Source organism: Dromiciops gliroides, chromosome 2 (genome assembly GCF_019393635.1).
Source record: "Dromiciops gliroides isolate mDroGli1 chromosome 2, mDroGli1.pri, whole genome shotgun sequence".
Lineage (NCBI taxonomy): Eukaryota > Metazoa > Chordata > Mammalia > Microbiotheria > Microbiotheriidae > Dromiciops > Dromiciops gliroides.
In genome coordinates this window covers 678,618,246-678,641,195 of record NC_057862.1, presented here as the reverse complement: position 1 = coordinate 678,641,195, position 22,950 = coordinate 678,618,246, and the positions used below count along the sequence as shown (strand labels likewise).

The 22,950-nt window shown below is 43.0% G+C and overlaps 1 protein-coding gene across 1 annotated transcript in view; it reads left to right on the top strand.

The window, feature by feature from the left end:
* SFXN5 (sideroflexin 5) overlaps nucleotides 1-22,950 on the top strand; it is a 216,136-nt gene that overhangs the window by 9,806 nt on the left and 183,380 nt on the right. The window contains exon 2 of the mRNA XM_043981949.1: nucleotides 11,820-11,888. Coding sequence (XP_043837884.1) covers nucleotides 11,820-11,888 — 69 coding nt within the window. The remainder of the gene's footprint in view (nucleotides 1-11,819; nucleotides 11,889-22,950) is intronic.

Below are 22,950 nucleotides of genomic sequence, written 5' to 3'. Positions count from 1 at the left end.
TGCGTGTTAAAACAGAGGCCTCGGATTCAAAAGATTTTTCTTTAGCATTGATGAAACATATTCTCTTAAACCAAGATCTTGTGCTATCTATGGAAGAGTCAGAGCTTCCCCACCAAGAATGGAGGCAAAGCAGGATCGTTCACCCTCACGCTTTCCTTCTAATCATAATTTTAGAAATGCTCCGGGGTTATCCGGCAAAAGAAATGAAGGGAGTAAGCAGTGAAGAGTTTAAATCTCTCTCCTTGCAGATGATACCATGGCCTATTTGAAAAGCCCCAGAGCCTCCACAGAAGCACTAACTGAGATAATGAATGGTTCCAGCAACCACGCAGACAATGCCCTTTGAGCTGCTATTCACTGGGAGCAGCCTGGGATTTAGCATCTCGGAAAAAGGGTCACTTCTCAGGAAGAAGGGGCACTTTCGGGCAGCCTTCAGAGCTGGGTTTCTCGCTCTGGGATCTATAGATAGATTTCAGGGAGTCAGATGGAAAGAAGGCAGATCTTTATTTTCACTCCCCTCTAACAGAAATTTAGCGTTTCCCTTAAGTATTTACAAAGATTATTCTGAGAAGCGAGCCATAGTCTTTGTCAGACGCTGCCCAAAGGGGTCCAGGACACAAAAATGGTTAAGATCCCTGAATTTATGGGGAAAAGATGACTAGGTTGGAGATCATGTGACTATCCAGAGCTCCGAAGTGCATAGAATGGGGTAATTAGGCAGGGAATATGGAGGTACTGGGGTTCAGGTTTTGGAGCTGGATGCCCGGGTTCGAATCCAAGCTCTGTTCCTTATTTGTGTGGCCTTGGGCAAATCACTTAGCTCTCTGGGCCCCAGTTCTTCATCTGTAAAATGGAGGGGTTGGCCTGAATGACCTCTCAGTCCTTCCAGCTTTAAATCAATGATCCTATGACCTGGAAATATTGCGTGTTGGAGGGGATGTGGGAAAGCTACAATGGTGGAGTTGTGAGCTGATCCAACCATTCTGGAGAACAATTTGGAACTATGCCCAAGGGGCTGTAGAACTGTGCATACCCTTTGATCCAGCAATACCACTGCTAGGTTTATATCCCAAAGACATCCCTCAAAAGAGAAAAAGACCTATTTGTACAAAAATATCTATAGCAGCTCTTTTTGTGGTGGCTAAGAATTGGAAATCAAAGGGATGCCCATCCGCTGGGGAATGCCTAAACAAGCTGTACTGTTCCATAACTGCCTTCCATCTTTATTCAACCAATCAGGTATTTATTAAGTACATACTATGTGGTAGATGATGGTGATGGAATATTATTGTGCTATAAGAAGTGACAAGCAGGATGACTTCAGAAAGGCTTGTATGAACTGATGTGTAGTGAAGTGAGCAGAACCAAGAGAATGCTGTGCACAGAGACAGCAATACTGTTTGATGAAGAACTATGAATGACTTGACTGTTCTCAACAATACAATGATCTAAGACAACCCCAAAGGACTATTGATGAAGCAAAGTATCTACCTCCAAAGAAAGAACTGATATTGATGGAACAGACTGAAGCAGGATAGTTTTCACTTTCTTTCATTTTTTTTCCTCTTTTGATCAAGTTTTCTTGTACAAGATGACAAATATGGTCATGTTTGACATAATCACACATGTATAAACCCATATCTGATTGCTTGCTGCCTCAGGGAGGGGAGAAGGGAGGATAAAAATTGGAACCCAAACTATAAATAAAAATGTTTGTTACATTTTTTAAAAAAACCACTAAAAAGGAAAAAAAAAGAAGCACAGTCCTAGGCTAGGTGCTGGGGGAAGGTTAGGAGAGAACCCAGAGTCCTTTTTGATGAGAAAGCACGGGTTTCTCCTTGAGAATCCCTCTAGTGTAAAAATTGTTTTTGGTGGTGGCTGGTTTTCTGCATCTTTGATCTCAATAGCTCCCCAGTATGAAAACTCCATTCACAAATATGGGGTAGTGGGGCAGCTAGGTGGCGCAGTGGATAGAGCACCAGCCCTGGATTCAGGAGGACCTGAGTTCAAATCCGGCCTCAGACACTTAACACTTACTAGCTGTGTGACCCTGGGCAAGTCACTTAACCCCAATTGCCTCACTAAAAACAAACAAACAAACAAAAAAACCAAGTATGGGGTAGCAACTCATCTATAAACAGAGTCTTTCATGGGCTCGGTGCCCATGAAAGGTTAACTGGTCATGTGTGGGGTGGGGGTCAGAGGCAGGGTTTGAACCTGTCCTGACCTTCCTGTCTCCATCCCTTTCCCCATGACATTGCTCTGTTCTTCCTGATAAGTGAATCCAATATCCGCATGAGTAAAGCTGTGCTCAGAAGCCCACATCAAGACATGGCCAGCAAACAGTTTTACCTACCTAGTGTGTTGATGAGCTTGTTGTAGTGTGAGATTGTAGGCTCCTTGAGGGCTGGGCCTGTCTTTTGATTCTTTTTTGTATCACTAGCACTTAGTACAGTGCTCGGCACATAGTAGGTCCTTAATGCTTATTGACTGACTGGTCTGTCCTGTGTTTCCTGGCTCTACCCTTTCTCTTCTCCAAACTCCCCAGGGAGAGCCATGCCCTGTGCCTTCTTGCCCAACTGCTCCCACTTTTTCTAGCTGTGGTGGCTTCCAAAGAAGGGGAAAGCTGTCTCACAGCTTTCCCCCTACTCTTCTGTCCCTGAAGCAAACACACGCCCTTTTGAAGTTCTCTCGGGTGTTTGGGTGCCAGCCACAACAGGGAAACAGACAGGAGTGAAAGGAGCAGACGAGAAGAAAGTCGACTAGTGTTCAGAAGTCTCGATTCAGGAGGGAGCTGTGTCGGGCTTTGCTGGGGATCCACATAGAGCACATCATGGTTCTTTCTTGCATCCTTGGGTTTTGCTTCCACATCCTTTTGGTTCTGGAGGCCAGCCTTTCCCCTTATCCCTGGGGGGGTCGGTGCTGCTGGTTCTCCTTCTCTTTGTAATGGAACCCTCCATTCCGGAGCCTGCCCTGTTTGGCCTCTGACCACAGCAGGGGGAGGCAAGGGGTGACTGGACCTTCTGACATGCACAGGATTGAAGTCAGATGCCCCCACATCTCAGAGACATGTGCAGGCCCCGCATCTGTTCCATAACTGCCTTCCATCTTTATTCAACCAATCAGGTATTTATTAAGTACATACTATGCAACAGTCAGGCGGTACAGTGGATAGAGAGGTGGGCATAGAGTTAGGAAGACCTGAGTGCAAATTCAACCTCCAAAGCTTCCTAACTGTGTGACCTTGGGCAAGTCACTTCATCTCTGTTTGCCACTGGAGAAGGAATTGGCGAATCACTTCAGTATCTTTGCCAAGAAGACAGATGTCCATGGGGTCCCAAAGAGTTGAAAATGACTGAATAACAATGATCATGTGCCAGGCACTCTGAGCTGGGGATTCAAAGAAGAGTAAAAATAGTCACTGCCCTCAAGAAGTTCACATTCTAATGGACGAGACAGCATGTACACAACTAGGTCCAGACAAGAGGGGAAGGGAATAGCAGCTGAGAGGACCAGGAAAGGCCTGATGAAGGTCAGATTTAAGTGAGACTTGAAGGAAGCAGGGAAACTGAGGCAGAAGAGGGAAAGGAGAGCATTCGAGGCACGAGGGACAAGTGCAAAGGTATGGAGACCTCCTCCCCCCCTCCAAGACAACTGAGAAGAGAGGGAAAGTCCTGAGGATTTTAAATGCCTGGTGACGTCAGTTTGATCCTGGAGATAATAAAACCACTCCCAAGCATTAGGAAAAGCATTTTGGTGTCTGAGAGGAAGATGGACTGGAGTGGGGAGAGACTGGAGGCAGGCCACAGACCCACAGTCCAAGCTAGAGGTGAGGAGGCTTAATTAGGTGGGAGTCAGAGAGTAGAGAAAAAGCATAGAGCTGATGAGATCACCAAGGGGGCCGTCCATGGGTAGGGGAAATGACATGGAGGGGGAGCTAATAAAGGAGACTGAGGGGTGTTTAGACAGGCAGAAGGAGAATCTGGAAGCAGCAGGGTCAGGAGAGGGTGGCCCACAGTGGCAGATGCTGGGAAGAGGTCATGAAGGAGGAGGACTGAGAGATCATACAATTAAGAAATCACTGGGGGGCAGCTAGGTGGCGCAGTGGATAGAGCACTGGCCCTGGATTCAGAAGGACCTGAGTTCAAATCCGGCCTCAGACACTTAACACTTACTAGCTATGTGACTCTAGGCAAGTCACTTAACCCCAATTGCCTCACCAAAAAATTTTTTAAAAAATCATTGAACCTGTGAACCTAGAAGTAATTAGATAGAGTGGTTGGAGTTAGGAAGACCTGAATTCAAATCCTTCCTCAGGACTTAGTTGTGTGACTCTGTGCAAGTCACTTAACCTCAGCCCCAGTTTCCTCATTTGTAAAATGGAAATAATAGCACCTTTCTCTCAGGGTTGTTGTAAAGATCAGATGAGATAATATATCTGAAATACTGTGCAAACCTTAAGGTGCTGTGTAAATGCTAGCTATAATAAGTCTGGAAGCGTGTATCCTTGAGGGGATACTCGATACCACCTCAAACAAGACCAGGGAGTAGGTTTATTACCTCTTTGGGTCATCGGTCTTTAGCAAGGGACCAATCTTTCTCACCTGAGAGAGAACAAGAAATGAGGAGGAGGTAAGATGGGAGAAGACTCTTGTTTTCTTTTTCATTATGGTGGTGATTGTGGAAACTGTTCTCCTTGCCCTGCTACCTTTGCTGTGTTCATGTAAATCTTAAGTTTACCTCATCTTCACATTTATTATTTCTTGTGGCATGTTTATATTTATCAATGTTCTTTCTTTTTTTTAAAAAATAAATTTTTATTGGTAACCTTTGGTTTTATATCAACTATACCTCTCATCTCATTTCCCAATGTATCTTCAGTGTAGCTTATGAGATACATCTCCCAATGTATTTCTTTCCCCAGTGTGTCTCAAAGACATATCTCCCATTGTATCTCATTTCCCAATGAATATTTCTCCCTTATATCAAAAAATGAAAAAACAGAAACAGTTCAGCCAAACTAACCAACCCATTGGAAAAAGCTTGACATATGCTGTAATCAACCCTGGTAGTCCCCCTCCGCTGAACAAGTGGGCAGGCACCTTCTCATATCTTTTCTTTAGGGCCGAGCTTGGCCATATATTTTCTCAAAGCACTGGGTTTGCAGTGGTTTGTTCTATTTCCATTGCTCCAATCTTGATGTGTTTCACTTTCCTGGTTCTACTTACATCACTTTGCATCAGTTCATATAGGTTTTCCCATGCTACCAGTGTTCTTTCAATAATGGAATCACTGGGGCAGCTAGGTGGCGCAGTGGATAAAGCACCAGCCCTGAATTCAGGAGTTCCTGAGTTCAAATCTGGCCTCAGACACTTGACACTTACTAGCTGTGTGACTCTGGGCAAGTCACTTAACCCCCATTGCCCCGCAAAAAAATAAAAAATAAATAAAAATAATGGAATCACTGGTTTTCTTGGACTCCTAGGATGAGTTCCCATCCCACTTCCTCTGCTTAGAGTGAAAGTCTTGAGGTTGGGACAGAGTGAGCACTTAGTAAATGATTGTTGACTGACAGGACATATGAAGGAGGTTGCCTCTCTAGGGACTCCTGCATCCCAGAAGGCCCTGGGGAAACCTAGTTGATTGACTGAAGCAAGAAGTTATTGCTTTTGACTGATGTGGAAATAGCTGTTTAACATAAGTGTAATATATAACCTATATCTTATTGCTTGCTGGCTTCAGGATGGGGAAGGGAGGGGAGGGAGGGAGAAAAATTTGGAACTCAAAATTTTACAAAGATGAATGTTGAAAACTATCTTTATGTGTAACTGGGAAAAAAAATAAAATAAAATACTATTTAAAAAAAAAAGAAGTGATTGCTTTAGTCCAGGTGTCCCCTCTCTGAATGTCTTTCCAGGAGGCTTCCCCCGAGTTTGGCTTACATGACCCATGTTAGTTTGGGGAATGTGGTGAGTGTTTCTGGGTGTGAACACATTAGGTATTTGTACATGCATCAGGGTGTGGGTGTGCACACCTGCACGGGCATCAAAGCGAGCCTCTATGTATGTGCAAAGAGGTATTTTTCTCTAGCATTCCTGTCATGGGTGACTGTCTGCAGCTGTTGGCTGAGCCACTGACAGGCCCCAGTTTGGCTAATTGCAGGGTTGGGTGCTAGGGGGAAGGGGTACAACACTTTGTCCCCACCCTGACAGGATTCACACAAGGCCCTTTTAGGTGCTCAGTGGCTCATGCACAGCTGTAAGCAGCATTGCCAGGAGGGCTGAAGGCAGTGCTTTAGGCCCAGCCTGGCAGCCTCTGACAGCGAGCTGGCTTTGGGAGCACAGGTGATGAGTCAGTAGCAGCACGTCCTCATTTTCTCCTAGACCTGCTCTGGTCCAGTGCTGGACACCCCCTGCCAGGCTGAGATAGGGGAAGAACAGGATGCTTAAAGCAGTGGCCTGGTTTGGAATCATCCCCAACTCGTCTCCTTCATTCCCCATGTCCACTCAGTTTCCACATCTAATCAAAATTACCTCTGAAGCTTTTCTCAAACTCATCTCTTCACTCATCTAGTCCTCACCCCAGTTTAACATCCAGGAGGCTGGATGGGGTCCAATGGTTTCTACCTAGGTATGGTTTGGTGCAGGCTAAATCTTATTAGTAAAGTCCTTCAGTTATCTAGATAAACAGATCTGCCTCTGCCCAAGATTCTTTGACCCAGATGAATCTTACTTTCAAGGAGAATTGGACCTTGGAGTGGGGGAAGGGGAAGAAAAGACTTAAGAAAGGAGGGGAGTGGGGCAGCTAGGTGACAGTGGATAGAGCACCGGCCCTGGATTCAGGAGGACCTGAGTTCAAATTCGGCCTCAGGCACTTAACACTAGCTGTGTGACTCTGGGCAGTCACCTCTGGGTGCTTTAGGCTACCTCCTAAGAAACTACATTGCAGGGAAGCCACAGCCCTGTGTTGGCAGAGGGAATTTCTGGGAGTTCCCTGTAGCAATACACTCACAGGACCAATGGCTGCCCCATGTGGCAGCCACTGCACCAAGGGCTGGGATTCAAAGACTAAAGCAGGACAGACTCTGCCTCTGAGAGTTTCCATCTCCCTGGACTGCCAGCTGCCTGGTACAGAGCCTGTGGCTGCTGAACGTCAGCGAAGGGAGAGAGCGCTTGGGTTTGGGGTGGTCCCTGAAGGAAGAGCCGGTCCTCCTTGTCATCCAGCAGTAGTGACTTGGCAATGCCTGCCCCTGGGAGGCCCAGGCAGCTGGTAGAATGCTGGATTTGTAGTGCAAAAGACCCAGGTTCAGATCCCCTCCCCCGCTGCTGACTACCCATGTGACCTTGGGTAAGTCACTTAATTTCTCCCCTCACCGATAAAATGGAAATACATAACACATGATCATGTGGAGACTCCCCTCCCAAGAAGAGACCTCAGAGACCCTCTCCTTTTAAGGGTTTTTAAGGTTTCTTTGCCCGTGGGTTATAAGGCATTGTCAGTTACAGATCAACCCAAAAGCAAATACTATAACAAGAATGGATGCAACAGAGGCATCTTGATAAGATTACAGGATTCCAGAAGAGGGTTTGGCAAGGATGAGGATGCCCAGATGTCACTATAAGATAGGGATTTACTGACACTAGTAATGCAGTGTTTGATAAACCCAAAGACTCCAGCTTCTGGGATAGGAACTCAGTATTTGACAAAAACTGCTGGGAAAACTGGAAGATAGTATGGCAGAAATTAGGCATAGACCAACATCTTACACCTTATACTAAAATAAGGTCAAAATGGATACATGATTTAGACATAAGAGGTGATACCATAGGTAAATTAGGAGAGAAAGGAATAGTCTACCTTTCAGATCTTTGGAAAGGAGAACAGTTTATGACCAATTTGCATTTTAAAATGCAAAATGGATGATTTTGATTACATTAAAATAAAATTTTTTTGTACAAACAGAAGCAATGCATCCAAAATTAGAAGAGAGGCAGAAAGCTGGGAAACAATTTTTGTGACCAGTACATCTGATAAAGGCCTGATATAGGGAACTAAATCAAATTTATAAGAATCCAAGTCATTCCCCAATTGAGAAATAGTCAAAGGATATGAACAGGCAGTTTTCTGATGAAGAAACCAAAGCTATCTATTCCCATATGAAAAAATGCTCTAAATCTCTAATGATTAGAGAGATGCAAATAAAAACAACTCTGAGGTACCACCTGACACCTATCAGATTGGTTAATATGACAAAAAAGGAAAATAATAAATATTGGAGAAGCTGTGGGAAAATTGGAACACTAATGCGTTGTTGGTGGAGCTGTGAACTGATCCAACCATTCTGGAGAGCAATTTGGAATTATGCCCAAAGGGCGATAAAGCTGTGCATACCCTTTGACCCAGCAATACCACTTTTGGGTCTTTTTCCCAAAGAGATCATGGAAGGGGGAAAGGGACCCACATGTACAAAAATATTTATAGCTACTCTTTACATGGTGGCAAGGAATTGGAAGTTGAGGGGGTGCCCATCAATTGGGGAATGGCTGGACAAGTTGTGATATATGAATACAATGGAATACTATTGTGCTGTAAGAAATGATGAGCAGGAGTTCAGAGAAACCTGGAGGGTCTTGTGTGGGCTGATGATGAGTGAGATGAGCAGAACCAGAAGAACATTGTACACAGTATCATCAACATTGAGTGTTGATCTACTGTGATGGACTATATTCTTCTCACCAATGCAATGGTACAGAAGAGTTCCAGGGAACTCATGATGGAAGAGGATCTCCAAATCCAAGAAAAAAAAAAAGAACTGTGGAGTATAGATGCCGAATGAACCATACTATTTCTTTTGGTTTTGATGCTGTTGTTTTTTTCTATTTTGAGGTTTTTCATCATTGCTCTGATTTTTTCTCTTATAACATGACTAATGCAGAAATAGGATTAATGTTATTGTGTGTGTGTGTGTGTGTGTGTGTGTGTGTATATATATATATATATATATATATCCTATATCAGATTACCTGCTGTCTAGGGGAGGGGGGAGGGAGGGAGAAAAATCTGAAATTGTAAAGCTTGTATAAACAAAAGTTGAGAACTATCTTTACATGTAACGGGAAAAAATAAAATACTTTATTAATTAAAAAAAAAAGATAAGGATTTACTATCCTTAGGGAAAAGAAGTCACTAACTAGGGTCTTTTATCTGCTAGTTCATTTTTGGAGTTCAGTTGAGGGACATTTTGCTCCTATTAACCCAGAGTTTCATAAATATACTTTTGGATAATAAGGTACCTCCATCAAATCCAGGTGATCCATATATTCTTATTACTAACATTGAACCCAGCCCCCTCCTGCCTCAGACTTTACAGACTCCATCCCAGCCCCAGCCTCTGCTGACCCCAATGTCCACAGCAGCCGGGAACATTGGAATAAGTGGGTCTGGTGTGCTTGGGGAGGGCACCAAGAGAAATTCATACTGACCTGAGTGGAGGGGGGGCAATGGGGCGATGCTGGGAGATGAGACCGGAGAGGTCAGCACCCTTTGGTGCCTGGGGCGTGGGAGTGACGGGGGCTGGGCATACAGGAGGGATGGAGCTGCCCTCGCCTCCCTCCTCAGAATTTCAGTTTTAGTGCCCAGGAGCCTGGCAGCCCAGGGCTGTTGCCAAGGGCTTAGAGAGGAAGGGGGTGGGGAAAGAAAGCTTGGGAAACTGGAGGTGGGGAGGTGGGGCGGGACAGTGGACTCTCCCAGGCTGCTGCTATCCCTTCTGGCCTTTCCTCTCTGGCTGGTCTCCCTGCTTTTTTCACACCCTCCCCACCAAGACAGAAACAGATGGGACACACAGAAAGACAGACAGACCCACCCAGAGGCTTCTGTGTTCATTTGGAGCCAGTGCCCCAGTGCATTGGCTGAGTTTTCCTCCTTGTGCTTCTCTGTTGAGGGTTGCTGTCCGTCGCTCCTGTGTCACAACACTGTCCTAAGCCAGAGACAGGACTGGCTGGGCACCACTCTCCTTTTTCTTCTTTTTGGTAGGTACCATGCCCATCCCCCTGCCTAGCTTCAAAGGCTATGGGGAGGGAAACTGGGGGATGAAGGCAACATTGGCGCTTCTAACCCTTCCTCTGTGTCCAACCAAATAATCCCCTCCTCAGTGGATAGTGCACTGTGCCCGGCACTAATGGGAGGTACATAGGAGATTTGGGCCACCCTTTTAGGGAGGTTCTGGTCTGATGGGGAAAGATGCAAGGCCTGCCCTCAGGGAGCCTCTAATCAGGTGGGGAGACACAGGTCCTGTCCTCAGGGAGCCTCTGATCAGGTGGGGGAGACACAGGTCCTGCCCTCAGGGAGCCTCTGATCAGATGGGGGAGACACAGGTCCTGCCCTCAGGGAGCCTCTGATCAGGTGGGGAGACACAGGTCCTGTCCTCAGGGAGCCTCTGATCAGGTGGGGAGACACAGGTCCTGCCCTCAGGGAGCCTCTGATCAGGTGGGGAGACACAGGTCCTGTCCTCAGGGAGCCTCTGATCAGGTGGGGGAGACACAGGTCCTGCCCTCAGGGAGCCTCTGATCAGATGGGGGAGACACAGGTCCTGCCCTCAGGGAGCCTCTGATCAGATGGGGGAGACACAGGTCCTGCCCTCAGGGAGCCTCTGATCAGGTGGGGGAGACACAGGTCCTGCCCTCAGGGAGCCTCTGATCAGGTGGGGGAGACACAGGTCCTGCCCTCAGGGAGCCTCTGATCAGGTGGGGAGACACAGGTCCTGCCCTCAGGGAGCCCCTGGTCTAACAGGGAGATGCAGCCCTTGACCTCAGGAAGCCCCTGGTCGTAGAGACAAGGGATGGGCGAAGGAGGAGGAGAATACTAGTTGAGGGAGAGGGGAGAGAGGGAAGTGCTGATGGCGTGAACAAAGAAGCCTTCCCGCAGATAATTGAAAAGTCTCCGCTCATGCAGAGCTCTGCACCTTAGGGGAGAGGGTGTCACCTGACTGGTTTTCCTCCCCTGCCACCCCGTGCATCCTCCACTCAGCTGCTGAGGTGGCTTTCCTGTGGAGCAGGCCTGAGCATGCCACGGCTCCTGGAGGAGCGCTGGGCCTGCACCTCAAGTCTTCTCAGCCTCCAGGCCTCTGTCCTGCTTTCCCAGGCTCTCCATTGCCGTGTCTTCCAATCATGTTTGCCCCATCCCTGGAAGGCTCCCCCCTTTCACCTCTGCTGTCCGCTAGACTCAGCCCAAATCTCCCCTGCGCCAGAAAGCCTTTCCCATTCTCCCTATGGGCTAGTGCCTTCCTTCAGGTCTGAATGTATCTGGCATGTGGTTATTTACATACTGTCTTCCCCATTAGAATGTGAGCAAGCTCTGTCTTTTTGCCCTCTTTTGGATGCCCAGGGGCTTAGCACGGTACTTGGCACAGAGGAAGGGCTTAATTGGTGCTGCAGGCGTTCAGTGTGTATCTAACGTCCAAGCGCTGGGGCTCTGACTGTTCAGAGGGCCAGAGGGGGAGAACACTGAGAGTCCTTGGCAGGTGTTCTCAGGTGATCCCCTACCCACCATCCCTCCTTCCTGCTGCCATGTTAGGAGGCTCAGTGTATGTCCAGAGTGGGCTGAGGCTCATCTTGAGATACATAGGCTTAGCAGGCTACACAAATGCCCCAAACTCCATGAGCCACCTCTTCTTGGTAAGTGAGAGGGCATGGTTTTGGTGAGATAGATGTCCTGGAGGTCACAATCATTGACTGATGCAAAATGTGGATGAGATTTTGGTTGGGTTTTTCATTGTCGAGGGAGAAATCATTTTAATCTCTTTTCTCCTTCCCTCCCTGCAGACTTCCTTCTATGGCCGCTTCCGGCATTTTCTGGACATCATTGATCCCCGGACTCTCTTTGTCACTGAGGTAGGTGGTTGGCTCTTTTTCCAGAGAGGTCCCCTTTACTAATCCTTTCTCTTCCAGACCCTGAGAATTCCCAGACCAGCAAGCATCGTTTCTCTGTCTCTGGGCAGGACCTTGCCTTTCTGTCCCCCCCAAAATGATCTAACCTCTTTTCTGCCTTTTCTCCCCCTCAGGTGGTATGGATATAAACATTTTTGCTTTTTTTTTTTCCCAGTGTGCTTGAGAAGTGGTACAAAAGGTATCAAGGGATCTGTGGCTGGACACCTCAGGTGCTAATCTGGTACTTCCTTAATGTTGAGATTCAGGGGATGGCTTCCAATCCATTGGATGAATCTTTCATGGGAAATTAACGAGAGACCCTGGACAAGGGTCAGATGGGATTATAAAGCATTGGTAGGTTATGATCTGTTCCAATGGAAGGACTTAATTAGGGCCATTCATGGTAGCAGTTAGAATGAGGGGATTCTGGAAGAATTTGAAATAAAGAGATTGATCAATTTCTCTTGCCCCTTTTTAGTTCCTTCACTTGACTGCAGACGCCTCCCTAGGGCCTTTGCTCTGCACACAAGAGTCCTGTGTCCAAGGGAGATTTATTCAAGCAGAGTGTTTGCAGTGGGTTGCAGTGGGGCATCTAAATCTCTCAGTCACCCGGATTGGGGTAATGGTCTGTCAGCTTCCCCCAGATGAAGATGGTGCAGGAGCATCAAGGATGGCTTCCCAGATTTCCCATTTTATATAAGAAAAGTCCCATCTCTGACATATGCCAAGGGGACACTCTTCTTTATGGGGGTTCCAGGATGGGAGTTGGATTATAGAAAGGGATTTCAAATCTCTACTCCAACCCCTTCATTTACAGATGAGAAAACTGAGGCCTCGAGTGCCTCCCTTTAAAGGACTGGCCCAAGGTCACACAGGTAGGAAGTATTAGAAATGAGTCTCTTTCCACATTACCAGGTTGCCTCAAATTCCAGACCTGTGCTTCAGGATCTTTGAGTACAGTCAGTAGGCAAAGTGAATGAGAGGGTAGAAATGGAACATTTCTTAATGTCCTGAAGGCTGGTTAAAAAGAGGAATTTGGGGTGGTCTCATCAATGATGCCCAGTGTTGTGGGACTATTTGGGCCCAAATGGATGCTTTTTGGAGTTAGTATTGGCAAAAAGGGGGAGACCACTCAACTGGGTTTAGGGGTAAGAGCAAAAAGCAAGGGACAAAGAACTCTTCCGGAATGTGTATTAGTCATTTGGGAAATCCTGGGAGAAGGACCATGGATTATTATCCCGAGTATCAAAGAATCAAAGACCTCATTGAAGTGTTTAGGGTTTTTACCTTGGGAGTCTGTGTGTGAAGTTCTAACCCAGAGGAAAGGGAAAGAACCATCCCATACATAAACATCTCAGCAAGGGAGAAAGGTTCTACTTCTATAGTAAGTAAATGTAGTATTTCATAAATATATACAATGGGTAAATGTGTAAATGCATGTAAATGGATAAGGGGTGAGAAAGAGATGCCCTGGGGAAAAAGGGGAAGGGATGGTAGAATGGGGTAAATTATCTCATACAAAAGAGGTTTGAAAGGAAAAGCTTTTACAGTGGAGGGGAACATGGGGGTGGTGGTGGCAGATAGTACTTGAACCTTACTCTCATCAGAATTGGCTCAAAGTTGGGTATGGAAATCTATCTTGGGGCAGCTAGGTGGCACAGTGGATAGAGCACTGGCCCAGGATTCAGGAGGACCTGAGTTCAAATCCAGCCTCAGACATTTGACACTTACTAGCTGTTGGCCCCAATTGCCTCACCAAAAAAAAAAAAAAAGAAAAAGAAAAAGTAATCTATCTTGCCCTACAGGGATGTAGGAGGGGAGGGGTATAAGAGAATGGGAGGTTATAGAAGAGAGGTTAGATTGGAGGAAGCAGTGATTGGGGGAAAAAAGACTTTTGAGGAGGAACAGGGTAAAAAGAGAAAGAAGGATAAAGAGGGGGGATAATAGGATGGAGGGGAATACACAGTTAGTAATCATAATTGTGAATGTGAATGGGATGAACTCATCCATAAAAAAGAAGCAGACAGCAGAGTGGATTAAAAACCAGAATTAGACAACATGTTGTTTACAAGAAACATACTTGAAGCAGAGAGACACACACAGAGTAAAGGGAAGAGGCTGGAGCAGAATCTATTATTCTTCAGCTGAAGTTAGAAAAAAGGCAGGGGTAGCAATCATGATCTCAGACAATGAAAGAGCAAAAAGAAACCTAATTAAAAGAGATAAGCAGGGAAACTGTATTTTTCTAAAAGGTACCATAGACAGTAAAGTAATATCAGTGCTAAACATATATGCACCAAATGGTATAGCCTCCAGACTTTTAAAGGCAAAGTTAAATGAGTTACAGGAGGAAATAGTATAACTATAGCAGTGGGGTACCTTAACTTTTCCCTCTCAGAACTAGATAAATCTAACCAAAAAATAAACAAGAAAGAAGTTAAGGAAATGAATAGAAGTTTAGAAAAGTTAGATATCTGGAAAAAATCGAACGGGGATAGAAAGGGTTAGACATTTTCTCAGTGGTACATGGCATCTACCCAAAAGTTGACCATGTATTAGAGCATAAAAACCTCACAACCAAATACAGAAAAGCAGAAATATTAAATGTACCCTTTTTAGATCATAATGCAACGCAAATTATATTCAATAAAGGGCTATAGAAGCATAGATTAAAAATTATTTGGAAACTGAATAATAACTAAATAATAGAACCCCAAAGATTGAGTGGGTCAAAGAACAAATCATAGAAATGAGCAATAATTCCATTAAAGTGAATGACAACAATGAGACAACACGTCAAAATGTATGTGTTGCAGCCAAGGCAGTACTTAGGGGGAAATTTATATCTCTAAACAGTTACATCAGTAAAATAGAGAAAGAGCAACTAGAAAAAGAGTGAGCTAAAAATCCCCAATTAAACACCAAATTGTGTGGTGAATGAAAGACTAAGAAAAAGGTTCGATCTGAGCATATCAATTTATTAAGCAAACTGGTACCAGACCTCTTCAGCTTAAGCTTGGACCCTGAATATAAGGGAAGATAGACTTCAAATAAGGCCAGTTAGAGAGGCTAGGTGGTGCAGTGGATAAAGCACTAGCCCTGGATTCAGGAGTACCTGGGTTCAAATCTGGCCTCAGACACTTGACACTTATGAGCTGTGTGACCCTGGGCAAGTCACTTAACCCCCATTGCCCTGCAAAAAACAAACAAAAAACAACAACAACAGCAACAACACCCCCAACAAATAAGGCCACTTAGTTAAAAGGAAATAATACAAAATTAGGTAATCTGATTTCTAATTAGATGAAATATTAGGAACTTTCCAGATTGGGAGGGAGAGAGTGAAGGGGTGCAATTCCCTGAATTTAGAAAAAGCAGTGTCCCACTCCCCCCAAGTATCTGTAAGCAGTTAAAGGAACATGGAAACATCAACTGATTGATCAGTATGGGGCCAGTTTTCAGATACAACATATTGATATACAATTGTGCTAAAATTCCTTGCATCAATCAATTTTTGGATCTGACTAGGTTTTTGGTCAGCATAACCTAGGTCCTTAGCTAAGAGTCTCTAAAGTGCAGGTAGAGGTGTTCCAGTTTCCCAGGCATGTAGGGATAGCTCCAAACAAGACAATAAAGTTTTTGTCTCAATTCCCACAATTGAATAAAGTTTTCTCACAAGATAGAAGTTGGACTAGACCCATATTTGAATAGAAAAGAAACTGAGCTGGCTCCAGAATTGAGTCACAAGATGGAGTCAGAGTGGTTCTCTCAGTTCCCACAATTAACCACTTGCTGTCTCAGTCCCCATAGTTCCCTCAATTTCCTCAATTGGAAATCCTGAAAATCAAAGGAGAGATGAATAAAATTAAAAGTAGGAAAACCATCGAACTAATAAATAATACCAGGAACTGGTTTTGTGGGGAGAAAAAACAATAAAATAAACTATTGGTTAATTTGATTTAAAAAAAAAAAAAAGAAAGAGGAAAACCAAATTACCAGTATAAAAAATCAAAAGGGTGAGTTGGCCACCAGCGAAGAGGAAATCAAATCAATTATTAGGAGCTACCAACTACATGCTAACAAATCTGGTAACCTAAGCGAAATGAATGAATATTTGCAAAAATATAAATTATCCAGATTAACAGAAGAGTTAAATAACTGTACCTTAGAAAAAATCCCCAGGACTGGATGGATTCACAAATGAATGCTACCAAACATTTTAAGAACAATGAATTCCAATACTATATAAATTATTTGGAAAAATAGGCAAAGAAGGAATCCTACAAAATTCCTTTTATGACACAAACATGGTGCTGATACCTAAACAAGGAAGAGCAAAAACAGAGAAAGAAAACTGTAGATCATTTCCCTAATGAATATTGATGCAAAAATTTTAAATAAAATCTAGCAAGGAGGTTACAGTCATATGTTGCAAAGATTATAGACTATGACCATGTGGGATTTATACCAAGAACTCAAGACTGTGTCTATATTAGGAAAGCTATCAGCATAATTGACCTTATCATTAACAAAATCAAAAATAATACAATCATCTCAATAGCTGCAGAAAAAGCTTTGACAAAATATAACACCAATTCCTATCAACAACACAAGAGAGAATAAGGATAAATGTAGCATTCCTTAAAATAATAAGTAGTACTATCTAAAACTATCAACAAGCATTATCTGTAATGGGTATAAGCTAGAAGCCTTCCCAGTAACTTTAGATGTGAAGGTTGCTCATTATCACCACTATTATTCAATAATATATTAGAAATGCCAGCTATAGCAATGAGAAAAGAAAAAGAAATTGAAGGAATTAGAGTAGGCAATGAGGAAACAGAAGTACCACTCTTTGCAGATGATATGATGGTATACTTAGACAATCCTAGAGAATCAAATAAAAAACTAGTCGAAATAATTAATAACTTCAGCAAAGTTGCAGGATATAAAATAAGCCCAAATAAGCCATCAACATTTCTATGTATTATCAACAAAAGTCCAGCAGGAAGAGATAGAACAAGAAATTCCATTTAAAAATAACTGTAGACAATATAAAATACTTGGGAATCCACCTGCCAAGACCAATCCAGGAGCTCAATGAACAGAATTTCAAAACCCTTTCCAAACAAAGTCAGATCTAAACAATTGGAAAAATATTAATTGCTCATGGGTAGGCCAAGCCAATACAATAAAAATTATAATTCTAACTAAATTTACTTATTCAGTGCCATATCAATCAAACTACCAAAGTTTTATTTTATTGAGTTAGAAAAAATAACTTTTATCTGGGTAACAAAAGGTCAAGAATATCAAGAGAATTAATGAAAAAAAAAAACCGTGAAGCAAGGTGATTTAGTTGTATCAGATCTCAAACTATATTACAAAGTATTAATCATCAAAACAATCTGCTGCCAGCTAAGAATAGAATGGTGGATCAGTGGATCAGTGGATCAGTGGAATAGATTAGGTATACAAGACACAATAGTAAATGACCATAGTAATCTAGTGTTTGACAAACTCAAAGATCCAAGATTCTGGGACAAGAAATCACTATTTGACAAAAACTGCTGGGAAAACTGGAAAGCAGTTTGGCAGATACTAGGTATAGACCAACATCTCACTCTGTATACAAGGACAGGATCAAAACAGGTACATGATTTAGATATAAAGGATGATATCATAAGCAAATTAGGGGAGCATGGAATGTCATACCTGTCAGAAGATAAAATATAAAGAACATTCATTATAGGAGGTAAAATTGATGATTTTGATTACATCAAATAAAAAAGGGTTTGCACAAACAAAACCAGTGGAGCTAAGATTAGAAGGAGAGGAGAAAACTAGAGGTGGGGGAGGGGGTAAGGATTTTATAATAAGTTTCTCTGATAAAAACCTTATTTCTCAAATATAAATGGAACTGGGTCAAATATGTGAAAAATGAGTCATTCCCCAATTGCTAAATGGTTAAAGGATAAGTTGGTTCTTAGAAGAAATCAAAACTATAGTCATGTGAAAAAATGCTCTAAATCACTACTGATTAGAGAAATACAAATTAAAAACTCTGAGGTGCTACCTCATAACTATCAGATTGGTTAATATCACAGAAAAAAGAAAATGACAGATTTTGGAGGGAATGTGGAAAAACTTGGATACTAATGCACTGTTGGTGTAGTTGTGAACTGATCTAACCATTCAGGAGAGCAATTTGGAATTATGCCCAAAGGGCTATCAATAAAAATTATGCATACCCTTTGACCCAGAAATACCACAACTAAGTCTCTATGCCAAAGAGATTTTTTAAAAAATAAAAGGAAAAGGATCTATATGTACAAAGATATTTTTAGCAGATCTTTTTGTGGTGGCAAAGAATTAAAATTTGAGGGGATGCCTATCAACTGAAGAATGGCTGAACAAGTTATATTATATGATTGTGATGGCATACTATTATGTTATAAGATATAATGAGCTAGATGTTATTTTTTTCATAAAAGTATTTTATTATTTTCCAGTTACATGTAAAGATAGTGTTCAACATTTGTTTTCATAAGATTTTTGGTTCCTAACTTTTCTTCCTCCCTCTCTTCCCTTCCCCCTCCCCAAGACAGAAAGCAATCTGATTTAGGTTATATATGTACAATCACATTAAACATTATTTCTTCATCAGTTGTGTTGTGAAAGAAGAATCAGAAAAGGGAAAAACTTCAAAAGAGAAAAACAAAAACAAGTAGAAATATTATGGTTCAATCTGCATTCCGAATCCACAGTTCTTTTTTCTGGATGTGGAGAACACTTTGCATCATGAGTTCTTTGGAATTGTCTTGGATCAATGTTTTGCTAAGAAGAGCCAAGTCTATCACAGTTGATCATCACACAATGTTGCTGTTACTGTGTACGATGTTCTGGTTCTTCTCAATTCACTCAGCATCAGTCCACTTAAGTCTTTCCATGTTTTTCTGAAATCTGCCTACTCATCATTTCTTACAGCACAATAGTATTCCATTACATTCATAAACCACAACTTGTTCAACTATTCCCCAATTGATGAGCATTCTCACAATTTCAAATTCTTTGTCACCACAAAGAGAGCTGCTATAAATATTTTTGGACATGTGGGTCCTTTTCCCTTTTCTGTGATCTCTTTGGGATACAGACCTAGTAGTGCTATTACTGGGTCAAAGAGTATGCACAGTCCCATAGCCCTTTGGGCATAGTTCCAAATTGCTCTCCAGAATGGTTGGATCAGTTCACAACTCCACCAACAATGCATTAGTGTTCCAATTTTTCCACATCTTCTCCAACATTTATTATTGTCCTTTTTTTGTCATATTAGCCAATCTGATATGTGTGAGGGGGTACCTCAGAGTTGTTTTAATTTTCATTTCTCTAATCAATAGTGATTTAGAGCATTTTTTCATATGGCAATAAGATAGAGCAAGATGGTTTTAGAAAAACCTGGAAAGACTTATAATAACTCATGCAAAGTGAAATGAGCAGAACCAGGAAAACATTGTACGCAATAATAGAAGTATTGCACAATAATTAATTGTGAATGCTTAGCTATTCTTAGCAATACAATGATCCAGAACAATTCCAAAGGAGTCATGATGAAAAATGCTATCCATCCTCACAGAAAGAACTGGTAGAGTCTGAATGCTAATGGGAACATACTTTTTTCTTTATTTTTCTTGTTGTTTTTTTTCTCATGCAACATGGCTAATATGGAAATTTGTTTTGTGTGACAGTACATGCATAATCTATATAAAATTGCCTTCTCAAGGAGGAGGGGGAGAAGAGGGAGGAAAGGAAATAGTTTTTACATGTAATTGGAAAAAATAAAACATAAAAATTAGAAAAACAAATATTGATTATTGGGCTCACATTTGCCGTTAAAACAACAACAACAACAGATAAGGAAAAGCTTACATGGCTTATTCAAGAACCAGCCATCCCAGAGTAATTGGGAGGCCAGGGAAGTGCTGTACAAAACATTTGAATCAATTCCAGCAGAGCACCAGACAATCTATAATGTAATGCTTGTGGACAAAATGGAGAGATGTGTGTCAGATGTTGGTACTCTTGGGTGTGTAACTGGACCCAAAGAGTGACGGTTCCACACCAGCCCATGGCAGATCCCTAGTAGAGTGGCTGAGGGGACTTCTCCTTAGCTCTGTGCTCATCAACATTTTTGTCAGTGACTTAGATGAAAATATTGATGTTGTATTTGTCACATTTGCAAGTGACACGAAGCTGGGCAGGCTGGCTGCCATGATGTTTGAGAGAGTCAAGATCCCAAAGAGGTCTTAACATCACAGAACATTGGGTTGAAATCAATAAGATGAAATTTAATAGGGATAAACGTGAAAATCCTATTACTTGCATGGCTTTTCATTAATACAAAACAGGGCAACTTCAGGGTGTGATGTCTAAAATCTAATGCGTGGTCGCCTTACCTGCCCCCAGAGTGTGTGTGTGTGTGTGGGAGAACCAGCTAAGTTTACTGATAAATTTGGCAACAGCCCAGGCTTTTAAGTATTTATTAAAGTATATTAGGGGTTAGCAAAGAGAGAGAGAGAAAGTCACCTTCACCTAGCTATCCAAGTGAGTAAATTTTCACAAGTTAGGAAACCTGGCTACCTTCCCCCTTTTTCTGCCACCACCAACTCCTTTCCGAACCAAAGAGACCTCAGCTACTTCTCCTGGAAGCCCTCTGTGGAACAAGAAGCAAGGCAGTCCCCACACACAGCTCTAAGCTAATTGGCTGGTCCATTGATTGATATGACTTACAGGTGGTCTATGAATAGAGGTAACTTCTGGAAGCCAGGCAGCTTCTGGATGCTAGTCATGCTTTCTTTTCAGGGAGGCATTGCCCTGATTCTCATAATGTCTTTCTTAGCAGGGGGTAGCACCCCGATTCTCACAATGGCTCGCTGACACTTGGTCTGGAAAAGGGGATTTAATGGACTATAAGTCAACAGTGTAACATGACTGCTAAAAAAGCTAATGCAAGCATGGGCTGCATTAGGGGAGACCTAGTGCCCAGGACCAGGGAAGTGAGTCTCTGTTGCCCTGCTTAGACCACACTGTACTCCTGGGACTGGGCCTAGTTGTGCCATATTTTAGGCAAGGACATTGCTGAGTGTCCAGAAGAGATAAGGCAGTATGATGAGAAGAGTGGAACCCTTGCAGTATGAGGATCCTTGGAGGAACTGGGAGAAAGGAAGGTTTGGGGAGGAGAAGAACATGGTACATCTTGAAGACTTCTTCCACCTGGCCCCAAAGGGCTGCATATGAAAAGCAATGTATAAAAGTTCCAAAGGAAGAGACAGATACTAGGTTCGGTTTAATGAGAGTTGTACAAAAATGCAGTGGTCTCCCTAAGGAGATCCAGGCTTCTTCATGACTGGGAGTCTTCATGTGGAAACCGAATGACCGTGGGAAATTTTGTTTAGCTCTGATTTGGATTACTTTGGATAGCCTTTGATGTGGTGTACCTGTGGAGTCAGTGGGACGCCAGTCTTGACCAATTCCTCATAGTCCTACAAGTCCTTCATGACTGTAATGGCTCTACGGTCTCTTCAATGGGATACTCCCTCCCTCTATGCTAATTGCAACCCATTCAAACCTTCCTGTCCTGTATAATTCTTGCTCACATTTTCCCATGAATCCTTCATAGAGAATCTATCCAGGGCCACCTCCACTTGTTCTGATCTATATCTTAATATGATATTTATTTGTTTTTTATTTTTTGGTGAGGCAATTGGGGTTAAGTGACTTGCCCAGGGTCACACAGCTAGTAAGTGTCAAGTGTCTGAGGCTGGATTTGAACTCAGGTCCTCCTGAATCCAGGGCCGGTGCTTTATCCACTGCGCCACCTAGCCGCCCCGTTCTGATCTATATCTTACCACTGAACCCAGGTGGCTCTGGAGGAGAGAGTGAGGCTGATGACCTTGCACAGCCACTTCACTTAAATCCAATTCACTGCAAGTCATGACATCAACAATTCAGGATGTCAAACTTGTTCCTTCCATTCTGTGTGTACCAGTGCATTATGCACATCTCTTATCTCTTGATCTTTACAGCACAATCAGCTAGGGATGTGCTGCAGCCAACTAGTACCTGTAATGATTATTAAAACTTCAGTGTGACCAATTACACTGTGTAAATCAGCAAACAATACAAATTAGAACATGGCTTACTGTTTTGTTAATTGTTCAAATCTAAGAAAGTGATGGAGAAAATGTGAATAATGCACATTAAATTCGTATGTCATGCTTACTCCTTCCCCCCCCCCCAAGCTGGTTGTTAAACATTTACTAGCACACCCTTGCAACCAGCCTGCCTCTTTTTTCATTTTTTTACCCCTAGGGCAATGAGGGTTAAGTGACTTTCCCAGGGTCACACAGCTAGTAAGTGTCAAGTGTCTGAGGCTGGACTTGAACTCAGTTCCTCCTGAATCCAGGGCCGGTGCTTTATCCACTGCAGCACCACCTAGCTACCTCCCACCTCTTTTTTCAAGAGTACATCTTGTGAATGAAATTCCTTGCACCCACTGTGTATAGACATAGCCCTTTGGGTCAAATCAAGTTGTGACTTTGATTCCTTAGTGACTTCAGAGCTTCATTATTTGCATCTATGCAGCATTGCCAGGAGAATATTTGTATTATAAAGCTGGTTGTGTGTGCATGTGTGTGCTTGCACATGTCTGTGCATGCATGAACATGAACATGCTCTAGAAAGCAGCATGGAGTAAAGGATGAGGTAGTTCCCCAAATCTAGTTTAGCTCTTTTTATCCTATTCTGTTCCCGATCCAACCCATGGCCTTTTTTAGAGTCTAAGACTGGCTTGTTGTAGTTTAGACAGACAGAGCATCTTCCATCTCTGATTTTTGCTGGATGTGTTATTAGGCTTTTCTCTTTTGAGTGATAATGGATCTCTTTGAGGAGGCTGTGTAATGCTGGGGCACAATACAAACAGGATGCCTGAAGCACTTGGTCCCCCTGTCCCCTTTAGCTGGGCCCTGCT